Here is an 18,626-nt window from a genome sequence, read left to right on the forward strand (position 1 = left end):
CTCAAGATAATCATATTAGCCTATTTTTAAGATTTATTTGAAATTTTTTACAAAATTTCATCTAATTGAATTGTGTACTGTTTAATTAAATTAAATTAATAAAACGTTACATTTTTATTTTGTTTATTAAAGGTGCACTCGGTACCTTTTGTCTTTGTGTCATCTTTGACACTACACTGACACCTAGCGGCTTGGATGCAGCATAATTTAAAGTCAATAGTTCCCTTATGACTCAGTGCACTTGACTTTGCATGTGAATCATATTGCAGTGGCGAATTCTCAGGACCAGCAAAGCCTTCTCTGCTGGCCCAACAAGCCAAATAAATACATGTTTTATCCTTTCTTACTCAATCACCTTTTTGCCTATATATTTTTATTCTTAATTAATCTACAAACAAATAAAGAAAAACAAAATGTTTATCAAGTCATAATTTATTCCTTGATGCTTACAAGCAAAGTGTGACAACTGTTTCACAAATCACATGCCCGAAGCAGCTCGTGAGTTTGAGCTCCACCCCATCAGGTCTTCAGAATTTCTTCAAATTCCTTCAACAGTGCAAATGAATGGGCAACTGAAGTCAGATTGTCAGATTCATCAGCCAATAAGATTGATTTATTTGTTCTTGGTGGGTGTGATCTTTAAGATATGTCCCGATCTATGCCTTCTAGCTGGCACTGAGTGACACAATCACGTTTAAATGATGTACGTAATTTGAAAGCGTGGGAGGCTGAATCTCATGCTCTCTCTGGTCTGATGGCGAGATGTGTCTTTCATACAAGGAACACTTAAGGAATAGCAACTTTAAGAAGACAGGAACACAGACTCCCGTGTCACACAAGGAGGCACAGTGGAACACAGTGGAACCTGCGAGGTCAAGCAGGATGAATTTGAGGAGGATCTTGTGCCGGCATACGCCCTGCGAGCCTCTTAATCTCCATGCAACGCGTCTATGCCGATACATTATGTGCGTGATGAGCTCCGGCCCTCTGCAGGAGCACACGGCATCATCTCGTTCGGTGGTTCTGATGCTGGGGATGATGATGATGTCTCTCGCTGCATAAGGTGAGTGGTCATTGAATGATGCTACCGCCCCTCCCCTTAGCGAGGGCAAGGAGCTTGTATGCGCCACTTATAAGGAGATGCTTGACGTCCTTTCAAGGGAGGTCGAAGAGCTCGATATTGAGTGGTTCCTGCAATCCGGATGCCATCAAATGACGTGTCTCTTAACAAACTATAAAAATCCTGGCGTGCACCCTATTCAGCATACTCAGCGGTGGGCCAAGCTGGTTCAGCACCACATGCGATGGCGGTACTCTAGGTCTTTCAAGCCAAGCTCTTCAAGCAAATGGACAAGCAAGGCTACGATCCAGAGACATTCAAAGAGCTCTGCACCACTATGGATTTAGCACTGCGTGCCACGAAAATCACTGTGCAGGCCATTGTTAACTCCCTTGTAAAAATAACTAAACTCCCTTCCCAACTGGGTTTGTAAAGGGGTTAATTCAACTATATGATTAGAGTTCATATATTCATTCTAAGTGCTCCCCACCTGGCCCAACATGAGGGTCACTCATTGCGGCATACTCATGTCATTCGCCATCCCATGGGACTGCGACGCCATGTTTCCGCTCTGGAAGGTTATGTCATTGTGACGTAACAGTCATGTAGTGTGGTGGGATGGGATTCTGTTCCCCATATGCATCAGCATGCAATTTGAAATGTACTGAGTCATAAGGGAACATCTCAGTTATGAGACATTGCGAAAGCTGGCCGCACTACAAGACTCTTGTTCTTCTGAGGTGCGAGTGATGCTCTCCTTGTCCCTCAGTCAGAAAATTCTGAGGAATAGCCAATATTAGAAAATTGACGATACTATGTTGTGTGGTTACATCTCCCCATATGATTTAGCATGCAATGTCTCGATCCCTTCGTCTCAGGGAACCGAGGTTACGATGTAACCGAGACGTTTTCAGTTTCAGATACCATTATAGAAATTTTGTATTCACAGTCAGCCATGATTGCTTTAATCAATGAGGGAAAGTGTCAAATAACAGGACGGTTATTGAGAATAAGCTAGTAGTATTCGGCTGGTCATGTGATTCTAACATGGCATCCCCATGTATGGACCCTCTCCATGTAGATTAAAACAGCTTTTATAATTATTATGATTAAAGTAGAATAAATGGAGTCAACAAATTATTTTAAATCAGTACAAAAAAAAACTAAAGTTGGGTTTTGAAACCGTAACCTCACATATCACCTATCACATCCAAATTCATTATTCGAATTTCCAAAACTCATAATCACACACACAAAAAAAACAAATTTGGTACAATTTTGCTGAAGTAACGAGTGAAATAGATCGCCATCTGCTGTGTGATTAATGTTAAAAGACTTCTTCGCTCTTTGACGCTGCGCGGCGCCTGTACGTGGTGACGTCAGACTCTCGTGGATTGGCGCTCTGCCATCTTTGATTGTGTGACAAGCCGCGGCGCGAGCGGGGCCCTCTCTCGAGCGCACCAGACCCCAGTCTCAGCACGAGACCACGAAAAACCGCCAACCGCCCGTTACTGCTCATTTCACACCGGCGACGCGAACGGAGAGAGACACAGAGAAAGATAAAGACAGAGGTTACTGAAGCGCCACTCTCTCTCGTTTGTAGAGGAGGTTTTGTGGCTCTCTAGCTGTTCGGCTAGCTGCAGCGGTGTGGGACTAGCATAGCACAAGCTTTTGTAATCCACAGCCGGCCTCAAACACACACAACACAAAGCGCGCCAGGACACGGATCCGTTGGACGGAATAAACGACATACCTGAAGAGAGAGACGGGACCGGCGGAGACAGGTATGTTAAACGGCTAGTCAGCGTGCTGCTTAATTTGAGGAGAAAAGGCTCAGTCCTGCTAGTATTAGCCCTGCCATGAGCCAATCATACAAATCACATTAAAAAAATACCTCAATCAAAATCCCGCTTTCATTATCTTTTACACACGGCAGTACTAATATCACCACATTTAGTGCATTAAGGGGCGATAGAAAATAGATTATTAACCGGAGGGTGGTTTTACGAGAAGAATGGGGGTTTGCAGGCCACCTCATCGGGCCCACCTGACCAGCACATCTCAAGAAACGCCTCACTTTCCAAATAAAATATTACTATTATTATATGGAAAATTGTTCGGCTTGTTAGTTTACATGCTTGCTGGGTCCGCAGGATCTCAACCCGGTAGTTCTATTGTTGTAATTTAAGACTGAAACCGCAAGTTTACAGTCATGAGGAAGGGATTCACGTAGGCACTAGCTGTCTAGCGTCCAATTCTTAGTAGGTTAGCCAAAGGTGAAGGCTCAAGTGGTCCAAGTACACCATTAAAATCAGTGCATAGAATTGTTCAGGCACCACACTCTCCCCATTGCAAGTGTATAGCTGTTCCTCATAGTGTCCTTCTAAGCTAATAGTTCAAACCGATTTTTCATCCTTTTGTGCCACATCATCTGCTGAATGCCTCAATGGGATATAATGATGTAAGATACTTCGTGGTAACCGTTGATCCTTGAGACTTGAATTCAACATTAAATCGAGAGTGTCTGAGGCGTTTATGGTGTAAGCACAACAGAGTCTTTTAACTGAAGCAGGAACAAGTTAGATTTGATTCATCAGGATCTCACTGGGGAGCTCTTGTGTGCCTCAGTGGGAGGAGGACTAAATCATTTAACTTCCTGCTCTTAATAAAGAGCTACATATCCATAAGAGGAAATGTCACCAAGGACACTGTTTCTTAAAACATGGCAAACCTTTAAAAGATAATAAGAATAAAGCATGGCGATACTGGAACAGGAGATCAAGCAAATATTTTGAGGCTTGCTGATAACTAAAGATCAACTAGAGCTGAAACCCTGTGAGGTTTTTCCTATAAGAGTGCATTTCTCATATTTTTAAGAACCTCATTGACCAATCTGTTTAAAAAGTATTGATTTTCCTCATCCTTCAGGGACTGGAGCTCAATGCAAGAGTGATTGATTGGATGCTCACTTGGGAATGTCAGATGAGAGCTGGCACAGCGATTGGCTTGTTTATTTGGGAGGCAGATGGCCAGGTGATAGGGGGATGATGGGATATCAGAGCTTTGGGTGGAGGAGTTGGAGCTGAGCAGTCCAGAAATTGATGTGATTGAATTTTCCATTTTATCTCTATATCAGACCCAGTTTTGTTCATCAGTTAATAGTGTTTGATCAGTTAATAAAAATTGAAGTGTACAGTGGAATAAAAGTCTACTGTATGATGGTGTCCCTGTTGTGTGTATAACGTAAGGGAAATGTCTAGGAAGCCTAGAATCAGTCATTTGTAGGTTTGGCTGTCACAATTATGAAATGGTTGACGATTAATTGTCAAACAATAAATTGAAATTATGAAGAATAATTGCCTAGTTTTGGGCTTTCACAATTATTATAAGCAGTTGACAAACAAATTGTCATTCTTAAGGGAGGCGCTAGTTCACCCAAAAATGAAAATTTTCATTTACTGTCCCTCACGACTTCACAGATTTGTATTTGAATAAACATATCTTTATTCATCAGAACATATTTGAAGAAAAATTGAAACATATCTTAACTCAGTAGGTCCTTAACAAGTGAATGGTGATCAGACATTTGAAGCTCAAATTCACAGACAGCATAAATGTCATCCATACAACTGGTTAAATGAATGTCTTCTGAAGCGAAATGATTGCTTTTGGTGTGAAAAAGATCAATAAATCATCACTTCTGGTCAACAACAGCATGAGTTCATGTGACATATTCACGATGGCATGTTATGGATGTAATCTCGTGTTTTTCTCTCAACGGAGTCATCCAGGATAAGCACACAAATGCCCCATAGTGAGTTAACAAACAGATACAAATACAGATCTAAACCAAAACCAACAAAGTTTCTGTATACCGTTCCTCCTACTCCGTTGTAAACAGCGCTTCTCTTCCGGTTGTGTCGCACGTTCAGACGTGAACATGCCAACGTGATTACATCATGTGCGTACTGCTGCTGACCGGTAGCGATGATTTATAGTTAAAAGCATTTAAATAATGATAATTTTCACATCATAATTGATCATTTCACTTTAGAAGACATTAATTTAACCAGTGCAGTGGTGTGGATGACATTCATGCTGACTGTCTGTTCTTTTTGGAGCCTCAAATGTTGGATCACCTTCCATTTAACATTTTAAAGATCAACAGAGCAAAGATTGTGTTCTATTTTTCTTCAAATCTGCAGAAGAAAGTCGAACACATCTGGGATGGCATGAGAGTGAGTAAATGATGAGAGAATTTTCTTTTTTGGGTTAACTATCTTTTAAGGTGTATGAAACACACATACACCTGAAGAAGTATGACATTTCATATTTAATTTGGAATCATATAATAAAATGGGGATTTATGATTTCCTTTAAGGTTTTAAAAACTTGTTCAATCATCTGGGATCGAATGAGGTTGAGTAAATTATGAGAATTTTTCATTCCTTTATCACTTGTCTATGAACCCACAATGACCATGAAGATTTGCTGTTACGTTAAAGTGAAACGGTAGCGCTTCGCGTTCACCATCCTTGCTTATATTTTTGCTGTAGTTTAGAAGCACAAACTCGCCATTCATGGCATTTCTATATTCACTTAAATTACCCTTATTTGGATCTTAAAAATTATTGAAATTTATAGTGCTCCGTAATTGCGTGAAAAGATAATTATTTAATAATCGCAACAGGCCTATTTGGGGGGAAAAGCCACTTTTTCCAGCCTTAACCCTTTTGGTCTCAAACCTTTGGACTAACAAACAGCCAGAGAATGACTCTTTAAGGGTTTTGTTGATTGCATCTGTCTGTCTCTTTCCCTCCCCTGAAATGGAGTGAATTAAAGGATGCCCTGGCCAGTGTTTTGTCATTGTTGTCCCACTGTTTTGTCATTGTTGTCCCACTGTTTGAGTTTGACTACCTGTCCTTCCTCTTTACACCACTCTTTTCCACTTGCATCCTTAGATACCACAGCCCAGACAGCTGTATTGATGATGGCTGTTATGGTTTGGAGACAGAGAACTTGAAAAATTTTTTTTTTAAAATATAAATCTAATTGACATGTTTTATTAATGGCAGAAAACCCCAGTATGTCAAAGCAGAGTATAGCTTTCACTTTCATTATATCTCATGTGATTCTCCTTAAGTGCATGGTGAGAGCCATTATATTTAAATAGAGGCTAGGTTTGGATTATATGTTAAGCACTGTACATGTTGGATGATGTTTTGATCTGGCTTTATATAATTTGTCTCTGAGCCGTTTATCTTTACACAATACGCCTATAGCTGCCAAAAATCTGACTACAGGTAAAAACTGTGTTGACCTTCTTTAGGTCATTGGGTTATTCTCTGCTTTTGACATTTAAAACGTAAATGGTCATGCACATTTGATAACTGAAAGATATATGCTGTAGTTAATGTGTAATTTGTAATGTTTACATACTGCATTCATGACACTAATGCTAGTGTGCTAACCTTGGTCACAGTAGGTACCTGTTACCCTCTTTTATTGTGTTTTACAATGGAATTTGTGAAAAGTCCATGCAAGATCATGAAAAAATGTATACGTATGTATATTGTTTGTATAAAGAAAAACATAAGGGAATCAAGTAGGGCCGTTCATCCAAAAAAAGTTGAAAACCACTGCTTTTTACCCCTGAACAATGAAGAACTTATCCGAATGTATATCAGGGCCTTTAAAGATCACAATATTTCATTGTTTTAATCACAATACACTAAATATAAGGAGTAAAGAACACTTGTGCTATACATCCCATGATACCTTAAATGCGTGAACAGAAATATGAATGAACTCCAGCCACTTTGGAAGCAGTCAGTTGTAAAATGCCTTGAACACAACTGCAAATTTGCTGTTATTCCTCTTTTTGAAATGTACAATTTATAGCCAGCGGGCTATAAGGAACTAAGGAAGTTTGGGGAGTTGAACTGGGATTTGGGAGGGAAACTGACGAAAATAAACCTTCACCACCTTTGTGCCTGGTTTGTGTGCATGACATGTTCTTGAAGGGGAGGGATTATAGATCAATTCCGTTTGGTGACGCTAGTGGTGGCAGTTACACACTTCAGTAAAGTTATGTGGATATAGTGTAATATATTTCATATTACATTTGAGTGTGAACACAAGTCTTGTATTATGCAGTACAGTGAGTGTAATTATGTAGGCCTATATGGACATGTTGAGGTGACTCTGTTGCTTCTACTTTGCTGTCTTGGCATTAGCCCTGACACCACATTAATTATGAATGGAGCCCCATGTGGTTTACAGTAGATTAATGTTCCCCCCACTTGCTGTAAATCCACCATCTCCACTGATGTCGGCAAGGCAACATAGTATGCAATGCATCATCGATTTGCGGCAGATCAGACCTGTGTTTCTTGATTATAAATGTGCATGTAAAGTCACTGACTGAAGACTTGCAAGTTTATAGTATAATATGCTGGGTTTATAGTAGAATATGCTGGGTTTGTTCTCTGCTCACTCAATTTTTTAATTTCTTTTTCCTAAGAGGCTGGTTCTGAGGGGTGTGGCCGCAGGACCAGACTCAATGAGTTTCCAGCGACATGTCAGAGAAGTCAGGGCAGAGCACAAAGGCAAAGGATGGCAAGACAAAGTATGCAACCCTTAGCCTGTTCAACACTTACAAGGGCAAGTCTCTGGAGACCCAGAAAACTGCAGGTGAGACACTCTTTACAAAAAAAATTATGGATCTTGATGAGTTTACTTGCTTAATTTTTTGAAGTATGAGCTTGATGAATTTGTTACTTATAAATGTATCTCTTTAGACCTGCCAAGAACATGTCCAGGTCATATTTCACCCCAAAATCATAAGTAATAAATGACATTTTTCATTAAGAAAATTAAGACCCCTGACAGTCCTTTTAAAACAAGAATTGTTAATTAGAGGATAGTGTCAACAGATGAACTAGAGTTGTTGACCATCATTCATTGACCCCTAACAAGCATCCTTGCTGGATCAAATAAGCAGCCTTTGACTCCTCAGTCACCACTATGCCTTTCCTATGACAGCGAGCACATGCACGTTTGTTAAAATATCACTGCTACTCTTTTGAGGGTGTGCTTTTTTTTTAATTACATTGACAATTTTGGCGGAAACATAAATTGTTTTTTTTCTCCATGTAGTTGCTTCCAGACATGGGCTCCAAAGTCTGGGCAAAGTTGCTGTCAGTCGACGCATGCCCCCTCCGGCCAACCTGCCCAGCCTAAAAGCTGAGAACAAAGGCAACGACCCCAACGTTAGCATTGTACCCAAAGACGGCAGTGGGTGGGCCTCCAGACAGGATCAGCCAGGAGACGAACGGTAAAGCATAATCCCCTTGCAATGTTCCCATTTTTATTTTTTCCTGGACTGAAAAATGTATGGGAATTTTAAGTCATCACAGAAATTTGTGAATATACGTTTTCTCTAATTATTCTCTGCTCTAGGGCTGCACAATTAATCAAAATAAAATCGAAACCGTGATATGACCTTGTGCAATTATTAAATTGCAAAGGGCTGCGATTTAATTAAATAAATAGTCTGCTCCCTTCAAAGTTTATTTGCGCTGCTCTGTCCAGTCTATATTAAGATAGAGCATTGTTACAGTGTTTTCAGAGCGGCTCTGAGCTGCACAACTCCCTCTCATGCTTAGAGTAACAGAAGTGCTCTGTGTTTGGTTCCGTTTGCTTACGTGCGCTTAACGCTTTATTTACACTAAACTGGCGCATCCTGCGTGAAGCGTTTTTTATTATTATCTGCGGTAGCAGCATCTCAGTCTCCGCAAGGCACAGGTATCATAATGTTGCAGAATACAAGATGGTGTATTATTCAAACATCTTTATTAAATAATTGTTGAGCAAACCGCATTAACAGTAACACCTGTACAGTCCAGAAGCATCTCTTCCAGTCTCTTTTCATTTGTTTCCCTCACGAGAGAGCGTGTCGCCCTTATTACACTCCCCGCGGAAACAAGTAAATTTATTACCAACATCCAACAAAATGAAAAGGAACATACATATAATAAATCTATATCAAATATTTAGTTACTATAATATAATGCATTGCTAAATTAAATATAATAAAATAATGAATAAAAATAATTAAATTAAATGGTGACAAATTAACCAAAATTTTCACTTTAAATTGAATTACACCAATGGGTTATAAGTTCAACTTCAGTATGACATTAAGCTTCATTCTTTAGGACTACCTTATATAGAGTAAAGAATAGTTTGTATAATCCTACTAGTTTTTAAGGCCTAGAATAAAGAGTAACATTTATATTTTGTGTATACTGAATAATTCAATCAATCAACATTATTTTTGACAGCAAAAACTAGGCAACAACTATGGTTTTACCATCAGGAAAATTTAGTTAAGTGATATTTAGCAGAAAGCTTACATATAACCAGTTTTAACAGAGCTGCTGATAAAAAGTTAAATGATCAGCAACGATTGATGAGATGAAAAGAAAATTGGAGATCGGTTTCGGATGTTAAAATCCTGATTGGAGCATCCCTAATATTCAAGTTGGCTGTGTTTCAAAAACTAATGATGATGATTATTGGGCTGAGATTACTTGTTTCACAGTTTATATACAGTGTATTTATTTGTTTGTGGTTGAACTGAAAAAGGTCTCAGTTTGGTTCTTTTTAAGAGGGCTCAAGTGTGAAATCCCCAGTAGCCTTTTTGCAGTTGAAGATGTGGAAAACATTACCATCATAATCGCAGCTCAAATCCCAATTGCAATATTTTTCTAAATAATCGCAATATGACTTTTTGTCCAAATCGTGCAGCCCTACTCTGCTCTAAAATATTTAATCTAATAATCCCCTAAAACTAGAAAATTCATGGATATTAATTGAAACAATGTGGTAAATTGGTGAACCCTCCTTTTGACTGTCAGACAACCATCTGCAACCACCTGTTCTAAACTTGCTCGACTGCTTGTAATAAGAATAAAAAGGTCTCGTATTTCCACATTTCTCGTATTTAGTTTGAGCAAATATCTTCATTGTTGCTGCTCCATTTTGAATTCATTTAATAAAAACATTTTAATTAGTACATTTATTTTAGTTACTTGGTGTATGGTAACCTGTTATGAGAACCAGGTTTGTGAGGTATTACTTATTACAGACATACACCTCCATACCTCTTCAAGATGTTTTTAGATACTGCTGTACAACTAGCACCTCTCCTCTCTATGATTGTAGGCAGCAAGAGACCCCTCCACCGCAGCCCAAGCCATCTGTGCCCCAGACCACTGAAGCTCCTCTGGCAGGCAGCCGCTCCTGGGCCAACAGCAAACAGTCTGGGCAGCTGGACGGTACGCTTTTTCTTCTCTAAACCACCTCAAAGTTCTTAAAGTGCTCTGAGAATGTGCAGTACACGGTGAGTTTAAGCCTATGTCTTTAATGGATTTTAAGGCACTGCAAGTGATTTTAGCCATTCTAGAATTTCCACAAACTGAGCTGTTGGATTAGCCATGCCCCTTTTTCCAAACCCCGCACTCCAAAGATACCAAAAGAGCTTTGTTGAGACTGACACGAGCAGAGACGTGTGTCAAAAGCAACATTAGCACAATTGTGTACTCAACTGACAATTGTTAGGAGCAACATGGCCTCAATTCACTGCAACTACAATACTATGTGAACATGCAAAATGATTGATAGGCAGAAAGCATCATTGTCCGCAGAACGCGAAAACGTCTTTGTTTGCTGTTTACAGAGTCTAGAGCTATCACAGATACCAGTGAGATCTCAGGACACTTATTTCATAAATATCTTTCAAGGTGTAGTAAAATTGTTTGCATACATTTCCATAAAAAAATCTCTTAAAGAGGCTCTATTATGCTTTTTGAGATTTTAGCTGTCCTTTAATGTGTAATATAGCTGTTTGTGCATGTAATAGGTCTGCAAAGTTACAAAGCACAAAGTCCGCACCAAAGGGAGTTACCCTCTCCCACAGAAAACACTGCTGTAGAATTGCATGAAACATCTGGTTTGCAGACCAGCCATTATATCCGTGACTTAGATATGTCACTATGTAATACATTTGCGTAATACCCGCCTATGGGCTACTTTAAGATGAAACTCTTGTATAGTAAGGGGCGTTACATTTCTAACACCCGCTCTAAGGTGTTAACCAGTCACAACAGACTGGGCCAGCTGACCAATCAATGCAGACTGGGCTTTTCGGAAAGGGGGGCTTTAAAGAGATAGGAGCTAAAACCTAGCGTTTCAGACATGAGAAAAATGTTTTTTGAACATTAACGCATGTAAACCTATTCAAGTAGGCCCCCAAAATAAAATGAGGAACCTGTAAATTACATAATATGGGCTCTTTAAAGCACCTTTACCTGGCAAAGTTAGCTGTGCATGAGAGAGACACGTGAAGCTGTGCAGTACAGAACTTGTGCTCCCTTGCGTTTCACGGGATCAAGACAAAACCTGTTCTGCATACAGGTGCGAATAGGCCTGCCTACTGGAAAGAACTGCCACTTAATATATTTCAGAAGTTAAAACAATGTTTAAAACATCAAATGACAACAATTTGGACTTAAATTGTTAGTAGGCTTATGATGTTATCAGTTATTATATAGAGTTGTAAAATAATCAAATAAAACTAATTTCACATTAATGTGTCAAAGGGTGTTTTCTCAAAGTCTCCTTTTTGTCACAATGTCAACATGATGCACAGTGCAAATAAGATTAATACCTGCCTTTTCATTCATATTAATTTGCTCTAGTTTATGATTCTGAAATTACTTTCAGGCTTGATAAATCATTTTGGGGTGCAATTTGATTAATTTGCATCTAGACCGCCCTTTATCATGCCTCTAAATTGCATATTAATTTCAGGGAAACGTGCTATTTTGCACATCTGAATGACACAATCTTTAAAAGACTACGTTAGTAGATCAGCTCTGAAATGTTTTTTTTAGCCATCAAGTTTGTACATGATTTTATACATGCAAACCTTTAGTAAATCGGGGCCTTGGTGTGTGTGTTCATGCAGTGTGCATGGACACCGATCCGGTGAGTGCTCTATATCTCATACTAAGTTGTTAATAAATACTACCTACTGTAGCTTTAACAATTTCGTGCTCTAACCATTCTAAAAAGCAGGGTACAAACTAGTGATGTCAGTTTCAGCATTTAATCTTTAAACATTACCTCAAACTGCTAACGATAGCTAGCTAGTGAAGCCGTAAGCAGTGTAACGTTATGCCAATTAACCTAGTAATGCTAACTTTAATTTACGTTAATCATGAACTTTTTTTCCTTTTGCTTCTTTTGTAGCCCAGCCAACCTGTATAGCTATTATAGTACATTATATTGTATTATATGAATTATATTATGCAATTATATTAATAGTAAAATATTTCTGATGTAAATTCTTCACTTTCACACATTATTTTAAGGCTCTCTGATTAACTCACAAGCCCTTATTTCTCATGAAGACTTCAAGATTCAGTTTCTTGGATGTTATCCACAGAAATAGAGCAGGCCATCTCCTCTGTCTCACTGCCTGTAATTAACACTGCGTGAATAAACCCAAAATGACCATGGATATTTCACATTACATGGCTGTTAAGTGAAACTAGAGTGCTTTGCGTTCACAAAATTTATACGTTTATACCTTGTTTCTATTTTCGCTGGAGATTGGCGCAAGTCTCTGTAGACAGCATGCACATCAGAGCGCTTGAGGAGTGGTTCATCTTCACATTGCAGTTCCCTGAGATGCTCGCTCGTCAACTGAATGAGACACAAGTGTTTTTTCCTGCGCACATGAGACATCATGCAGCGAAAGACGAGGCTGAATCCAGCTTCTTAATCAACTGCTTTTTATTTAGTAAATGGGACTCTATCACTGGCGAGTGAAATTATAATATTTACTTGTTGCCAGTGGCTAATAAAAGAAAGTTTTTGGACGCATAATGCAAACTTAAGTTGCATATGCGAGTAGGGTTGTAGCGGTATACAGGTTTCACGATAAACCACGGTCTGAAAATTGAGGGTTATCATACCATGTACATTTGCTTATTGAGAAAAAAATGCAACCGGACGGAGAATCTCACATGCGCATCTCCTTTCCTTCTCCCTGTCAGACTCGTCAACTTGCGCCCCACACACACACACATGCAGCAGATGTCAGAGGCGAGGGGATCTGACATGAGTGTGTGTGAGTTAAAGCAGTGTTTCTCAACTGGTCTATTTGACTGGGTCGCGGACAGCAGGGAAATAACAATGCCATGGTAACTTCTCCCATTGAAGATATTTCGTTGGCCGCCCAAGTGATCGAGTAATAATCTCGCAAATGGCTAAAGACTTCTCATCTGCACTTTCGCGAGTGTAACGCGCGCACGTTCAACAACTGGGCTTCCCTCGATATTGCGGAGCGCAGACATCAAAACTGTGACCAATTTTAATTCTAGCGAGACTACTTAGTTTAAAGTGTTGCGGAGATTGTCAATTCGAACCTCTCAAACAGTAGCAGCCCTGACATGCCAAACAGCCCTGAGGAAAAGAGCAACACTGTGCTATGTGCCAAAAAAATAAAAAATAATAATTACACACCATCACCTTTTACAAATTTGTTTCAAGATTTTACATGAGTAAAAGTAACCGTTATATTTTGACAAAATGTTATAGTTTCATATGAAATAATCTAAAGGTAGAATCTATTAGACCTCATTTTATATCAACAGTGGCAGCTGTAGTTAATGTTTCAAGATGTGTTTATGTAACAAACGGGATAATAATGGGCCCATATAAGTAAATATGCTCTTCAATTTTTAAAAGGGGGAGAGAGACAACTTCCTGTAGATTTTGACATCAACAACAAAAATGTCACTTGATGCATGTCCGTGTACTGGAAAACCATGAACAAAACTATACAACATAAAAGGAAATGCAACCCAGGATACGTTAAGGATACATTATTATACAGGTTATGTTTAATCTATGGCAGGTCGACACTTGATGTCCAATGTAAAATCTGTCCTGAAGCAAAACCAGTTGATAAAGCACTGAGTTAAAGTTACAGACAGGAGCAGTCTGGCTGCTCTGTCGAGCACCTACAGTATATATTAACTGTAAATAATCATAGTACATTAATTTAAAAGCTCACACAGCTGATGTTATTTTTCATTTAGTAGTTAATTTAATATGCTATGCTAACATGCTTTAGTTATATAACATGTTATAGTTACATGCTATTTTTGTATCATGTTAATAATTCTGTTTGCTTATTGTTTCTATTTTATTTTCAAAAGGGAGACCTTTTTACACATACTTCAATAAAATAAATGGTTTCAAGTTTCAATTATAATCAAGTTTTTCTTATTAAATAAATAACATAACCCTTCTGTTTCACTTATAATAGTAATTGTGTAATACCGTATACCGTGAAATATACAGTACTGTGCAAAAGTTTTAGGCTCTTGTGAAAAATCTTGCATAGTGAGGATGTCTTCATAAATAGTTTTCATATATCAATTAACATCATACAAGGTGCAGTAAACCTAAAACAAGCTAAATCGATATTTGGTTTGTCCACCTTTGCTTTCAAAACAGCACCAATTCTCCTAGATACACCTGGACAAAATTTTCCTTGGTTATTGGCAGATAGGATGTTCCAAGGTTTTTGGAGAATTCACCACAGTTCTTCTATCTGTTTATACTGTCTCAATTTCTTCCATCTCCATGTTATCCCAGACTGACACAATGTTCAGTGGGGCGCTCTGTTGGTGTCATGCCATCTGTTGCAGGGTTCCCTGTTCTTTTATATTTGCAAAAGTATATGTTTGAGAGTCTAAAATGTATATTTCCTATTGACACCAAAGCTGAAAATATAAGTAATCATATTAAGGCAAATGTTTTTGTGAAACATCTTATGTGCCACTTTTGCACAGTGCTGTACATTACAAAATGTTTAGTTAATATATTAATACATATTTTTATAGATTTTCCAAAACGAAATTATTGTATCATGTGATGTATTGTAATCGTGAAATAAAGGATTCATATCGCGATGCAAGATTTTGGTCATATCGCCCACCTCAGCTTGATGCATAACAATGGATTCCTCTAAAGATTTTTCAGGTTATTTTAAGGTAATTTTACAGGCAAAACCAAACCACATCAGTCCTGACTGATCACCTTTAATGAGCATCTAATAAACTTAAAATATTTTGATGACACTTTATACTTCCCATTTGCAGTAACAAAAATGATATTGTATTTTTTAACAAATTAGTAGTTCAACAACTCAAATATATAAAATTAGACTCATTACATTCAGAATTTTTTTTTCATGTATATTCAGTTGTAACTATCGCTGTTAAGCATTGTATAATGCAACAATACTTAATATTATTCATGAAAGTTATAAAATGTTAAGATAATTTCAATGCTGTGCACTAACTTCCTAACAGTTTTATTGAAGATGTGTTTTTCTGTGGAAACCTGAGCTGGACTGTGGTCTTTGATCATTGTGCTCATCTCGCTGTTTTAATCAGAAACTTGCACATGAACAGCATGTTTTTAAGACATCCATCATATTTCAAACACTCATTTTGAAAAGAAATTCCACATAAACCATCTTTGCATGGTATTTCTGCCTATGCGGCATCACTATATGTCTCTGCGTGAGTGAGAGAGAGAGATGAGCAATCACAGCCATGTGAGAGTGAGAAAATGGCGCTCTTAATGCAAAAATACCTAAATCGCCACTTTTAATAGTACTTTGCATATGAAGTTAGATGCATTAGGGAGTTTTTATTCTGATTGTAGGCTACAGTGTAAGTTCAGAAAATCCATTAGAATATTAGCTGTCACTCGGACCAGTACACCCAAATAATTTTCCACATTTGCATGTTGTAATTTTCGCTCTCACTGCAGAGCCCTGGACAGTCCTTTGTTTTTTCCAGTTGACTTCAGTGTATTTTGCATATTATGGCATATTGCAATATGATATCAATATCCGACAGCATTTTACTCCATATCGTGCATCCCTAATTTAAGATGAATTATCTAAATTTCATACCTTTGAACTGCTCAAGTGAAGTACTCATTACCTTAATGGTGCTGCAGGTGCAGGAGCTCCTCGCATGAGCAGTCAGTTCCATCAGGAGTTTCCGAGTCTGCAGGCGGCAGGTGAGGTGGAGAAATCAGGTGATCAGGAAGATGAGCCCTATGGACCGGGCCCCAGCCTCAGGCCTCAGAGTAAGAACATCATTCTCCAGTCCTTATGTAACATCTTAGATGCATATGTTTTTTTGTTTTTTCACTCCCCTTGGGGCTTGGTGTTTACTTAAGCAGGTTCTATGGACACACACAGAACCATATAAATGCATAGTATTTTTGTAATAATGTTCTGAATAGACCTGTCAGTAAAGTTGTCCTGCTTAATTTGACACAAATGAATACAAGTCTGTGGAATGGTACAGTAGGACACTTTTTTTGTCAAATTAAATTGGTGGCTTCTCTGAAAATGTCCATCAATAATTGTTTTATGAAGCTGTATTTCTAATACAGTATATTCTAACTAGAATAAAGTATGCATTCTACATGTTCTATCTTTATCTCACTCTTGTCTTTTATGTCATGCCAACCTTTGCTCAGATGTGGGTAGTTGGCGAGAAGGTGGCGGTAGGAACCTAAATGTTGCTCCCAGCCCCTCTGAGACTGAAACTAAGCCTACTGAGGAGGCAGGGGTGGGTCGAGGCACACCTTCTCCCTCCTGTGATTCTGAAGAGACAGGGAAACCCTCTGCTGTTGAGGGCAGAGAACAGAGAGACAAACTCCCAAGTACAGGCCCTCAGCATAAACTCAACGGTGGGCAGCAGCCACCAGGAGGCATATCGTCATCTCAGTTCAATGCCCAGTTCAGGAGCATGATGCCCCCATATGTAAGTGATGACAGAATTCAGCCACTCTTTATAATTACTTTGTATGATCTGGTTGATTCAAGATAAAGTTTAGAATTTCTGAGCCACTAGCAGCAAATGAAAAAAAACAAATGACGTCAGGTTTCCAAAACAGTTCCCTCATCTTTCATTGGTCAGACAAACAGATAGTCCCACCCCAAACTCATGCCATTGGTCAGGATATGCAGGATGAACAAACAGACTAGATCTTAATGTTGCCACAGTGTTTACACTTTTCGGGGATATCAACTTGCCAATGGCTTACGTATAGTTGTCTCCGCATATGGAACTGGTATAGTATTTAAACAAACACACCATCATTCCTGTGCTATTACTTCCTTTGAAATTGTTGTATTGATGAGCACCTCTAGTCTGAATGTGGCATGCTGTTGTATCGATTTGTACTGATGAATGCTTTTTGTGCAGATTATCAAGTACCTTAACAATCAGATTTGTCTTTTCAGATGTTTAATGCATACCCTCGAGGGCCCTTTCCTCCTGCACAAGGCAACATTAGATACCTTGGACAACAGGAAATATCAAAGTAAGTGATCTCAAAATATCTAAAAGCAGATTTTAATTAGCTTAACATGCAGGAGCTAAGACGTAGAGACAGTGTCACTTTCCCTTTTGTCGCAGTGGTATTTTTAGATATTTTAATTAGTTTGTCATTTTAATGATTGTTTTGAAACTTATTTTGCAGTAGTTTTATTGTTCTTAAGTTGAGGTTATAGCGCTAACTCTTAATCGGCATTGGCATCCTAAACATGACTGAAGTAAAGGTTATGCATGAGTTGAAAATGAATCCCTATTAGACAAGACTTTTTTTTAAAATATATTTCCAGGACAATGCGACACTTGTATTAGATTAAGCAAATCCAGTTTTTCCTAAGTGTTCTCTCTTTCTCTCTCTCTCATCCCCCAGGGGTCCACGGCCTGTTGGAAGACCCTTCCACCCTCCATCACAGACATGGCTGCAGGATCCAGACAGGCCATCAATCGTTAGTGCCACTGAATTAAAAGAGCTAGACAATCTGGACACTGATGCAGATGAGGGCTGGGCAGGTGAGAGAGGCAGCTGGATGATTACGTTTATGGTTTAGCATTTGGTTGTCATGTAATTTTCTGTGGCCAGCCACAAGGCTTGTTTACAAAATCTGTCTTATTTAGGTGCTCAGATGGAAGTTGACTATTCTGAGAAACTGAACTTTAGTGATGATGAGGAGAACCATTCGGCTAAAGAGAAAGGAGATAACTGGTGAGAACTTGACTTTTTTGTTGCAGAGCTTTTATTTCATATACAACACATTTATGAGCTTAAGGCACTGTTTTGATACTTGGTAAAAAGTTGGCATGTGTCCTTTAAACTCTTTCTTGCTGATACACAGGGAGTGGATGACTAAAGTTGACCGTATGCGGCCAAGAAAAACTGATGCCCAGGAGGGATGGAAAGGAAGAGTAGAGGAGAGGAGTGAAGGCAAGAGCTCATGGGCAGAGAGTGGAGACCCCAGAGCTCCCTCCCCTGGCAATATTGGCCATTATAGCAAGACCGCACCTTTGCAAGAGCAACAGGTATGGCATGCACAGGGAGAAGTGCAAATTGCCCTCTTTTTGACATG

At 38.8% G+C, this 18,626-nt stretch overlaps 1 protein-coding gene across 1 annotated transcript in view; it reads left to right on the forward strand.

Moving 5' to 3' along the window:
• Positions 1 to 2,485: 2,485 nt before the first annotated feature.
• LOC127622254 (protein PRRC2C-like) overlaps positions 2,486 to 18,626 on the forward strand; it is a 45,341-nt gene continuing 29,200 nt past the window's right edge. Inside the window, exons 1-10 of the mRNA XM_052096288.1 lie at positions 2,486 to 2,844; positions 7,584 to 7,753; positions 8,219 to 8,396; positions 10,289 to 10,401; positions 16,172 to 16,303; positions 16,703 to 16,989; positions 17,472 to 17,551; positions 17,933 to 18,072; positions 18,178 to 18,265; positions 18,396 to 18,579. Coding sequence (XP_051952248.1) covers positions 7,639 to 7,753; positions 8,219 to 8,396; positions 10,289 to 10,401; positions 16,172 to 16,303; positions 16,703 to 16,989; positions 17,472 to 17,551; positions 17,933 to 18,072; positions 18,178 to 18,265; positions 18,396 to 18,579 — 1,317 coding nt within the window. The 5' untranslated portion in view covers positions 2,486 to 2,844; positions 7,584 to 7,638. The remainder of the gene's footprint in view (positions 2,845 to 7,583; positions 7,754 to 8,218; positions 8,397 to 10,288; positions 10,402 to 16,171; positions 16,304 to 16,702; positions 16,990 to 17,471; positions 17,552 to 17,932; positions 18,073 to 18,177; positions 18,266 to 18,395; positions 18,580 to 18,626) is intronic.

The sequence above is a fragment of the Xyrauchen texanus genome, chromosome 28, assembly GCF_025860055.1.
Source record: "Xyrauchen texanus isolate HMW12.3.18 chromosome 28, RBS_HiC_50CHRs, whole genome shotgun sequence".
Classification (NCBI taxonomy): Eukaryota; Metazoa; Chordata; class Actinopteri; order Cypriniformes; family Catostomidae; genus Xyrauchen; species Xyrauchen texanus.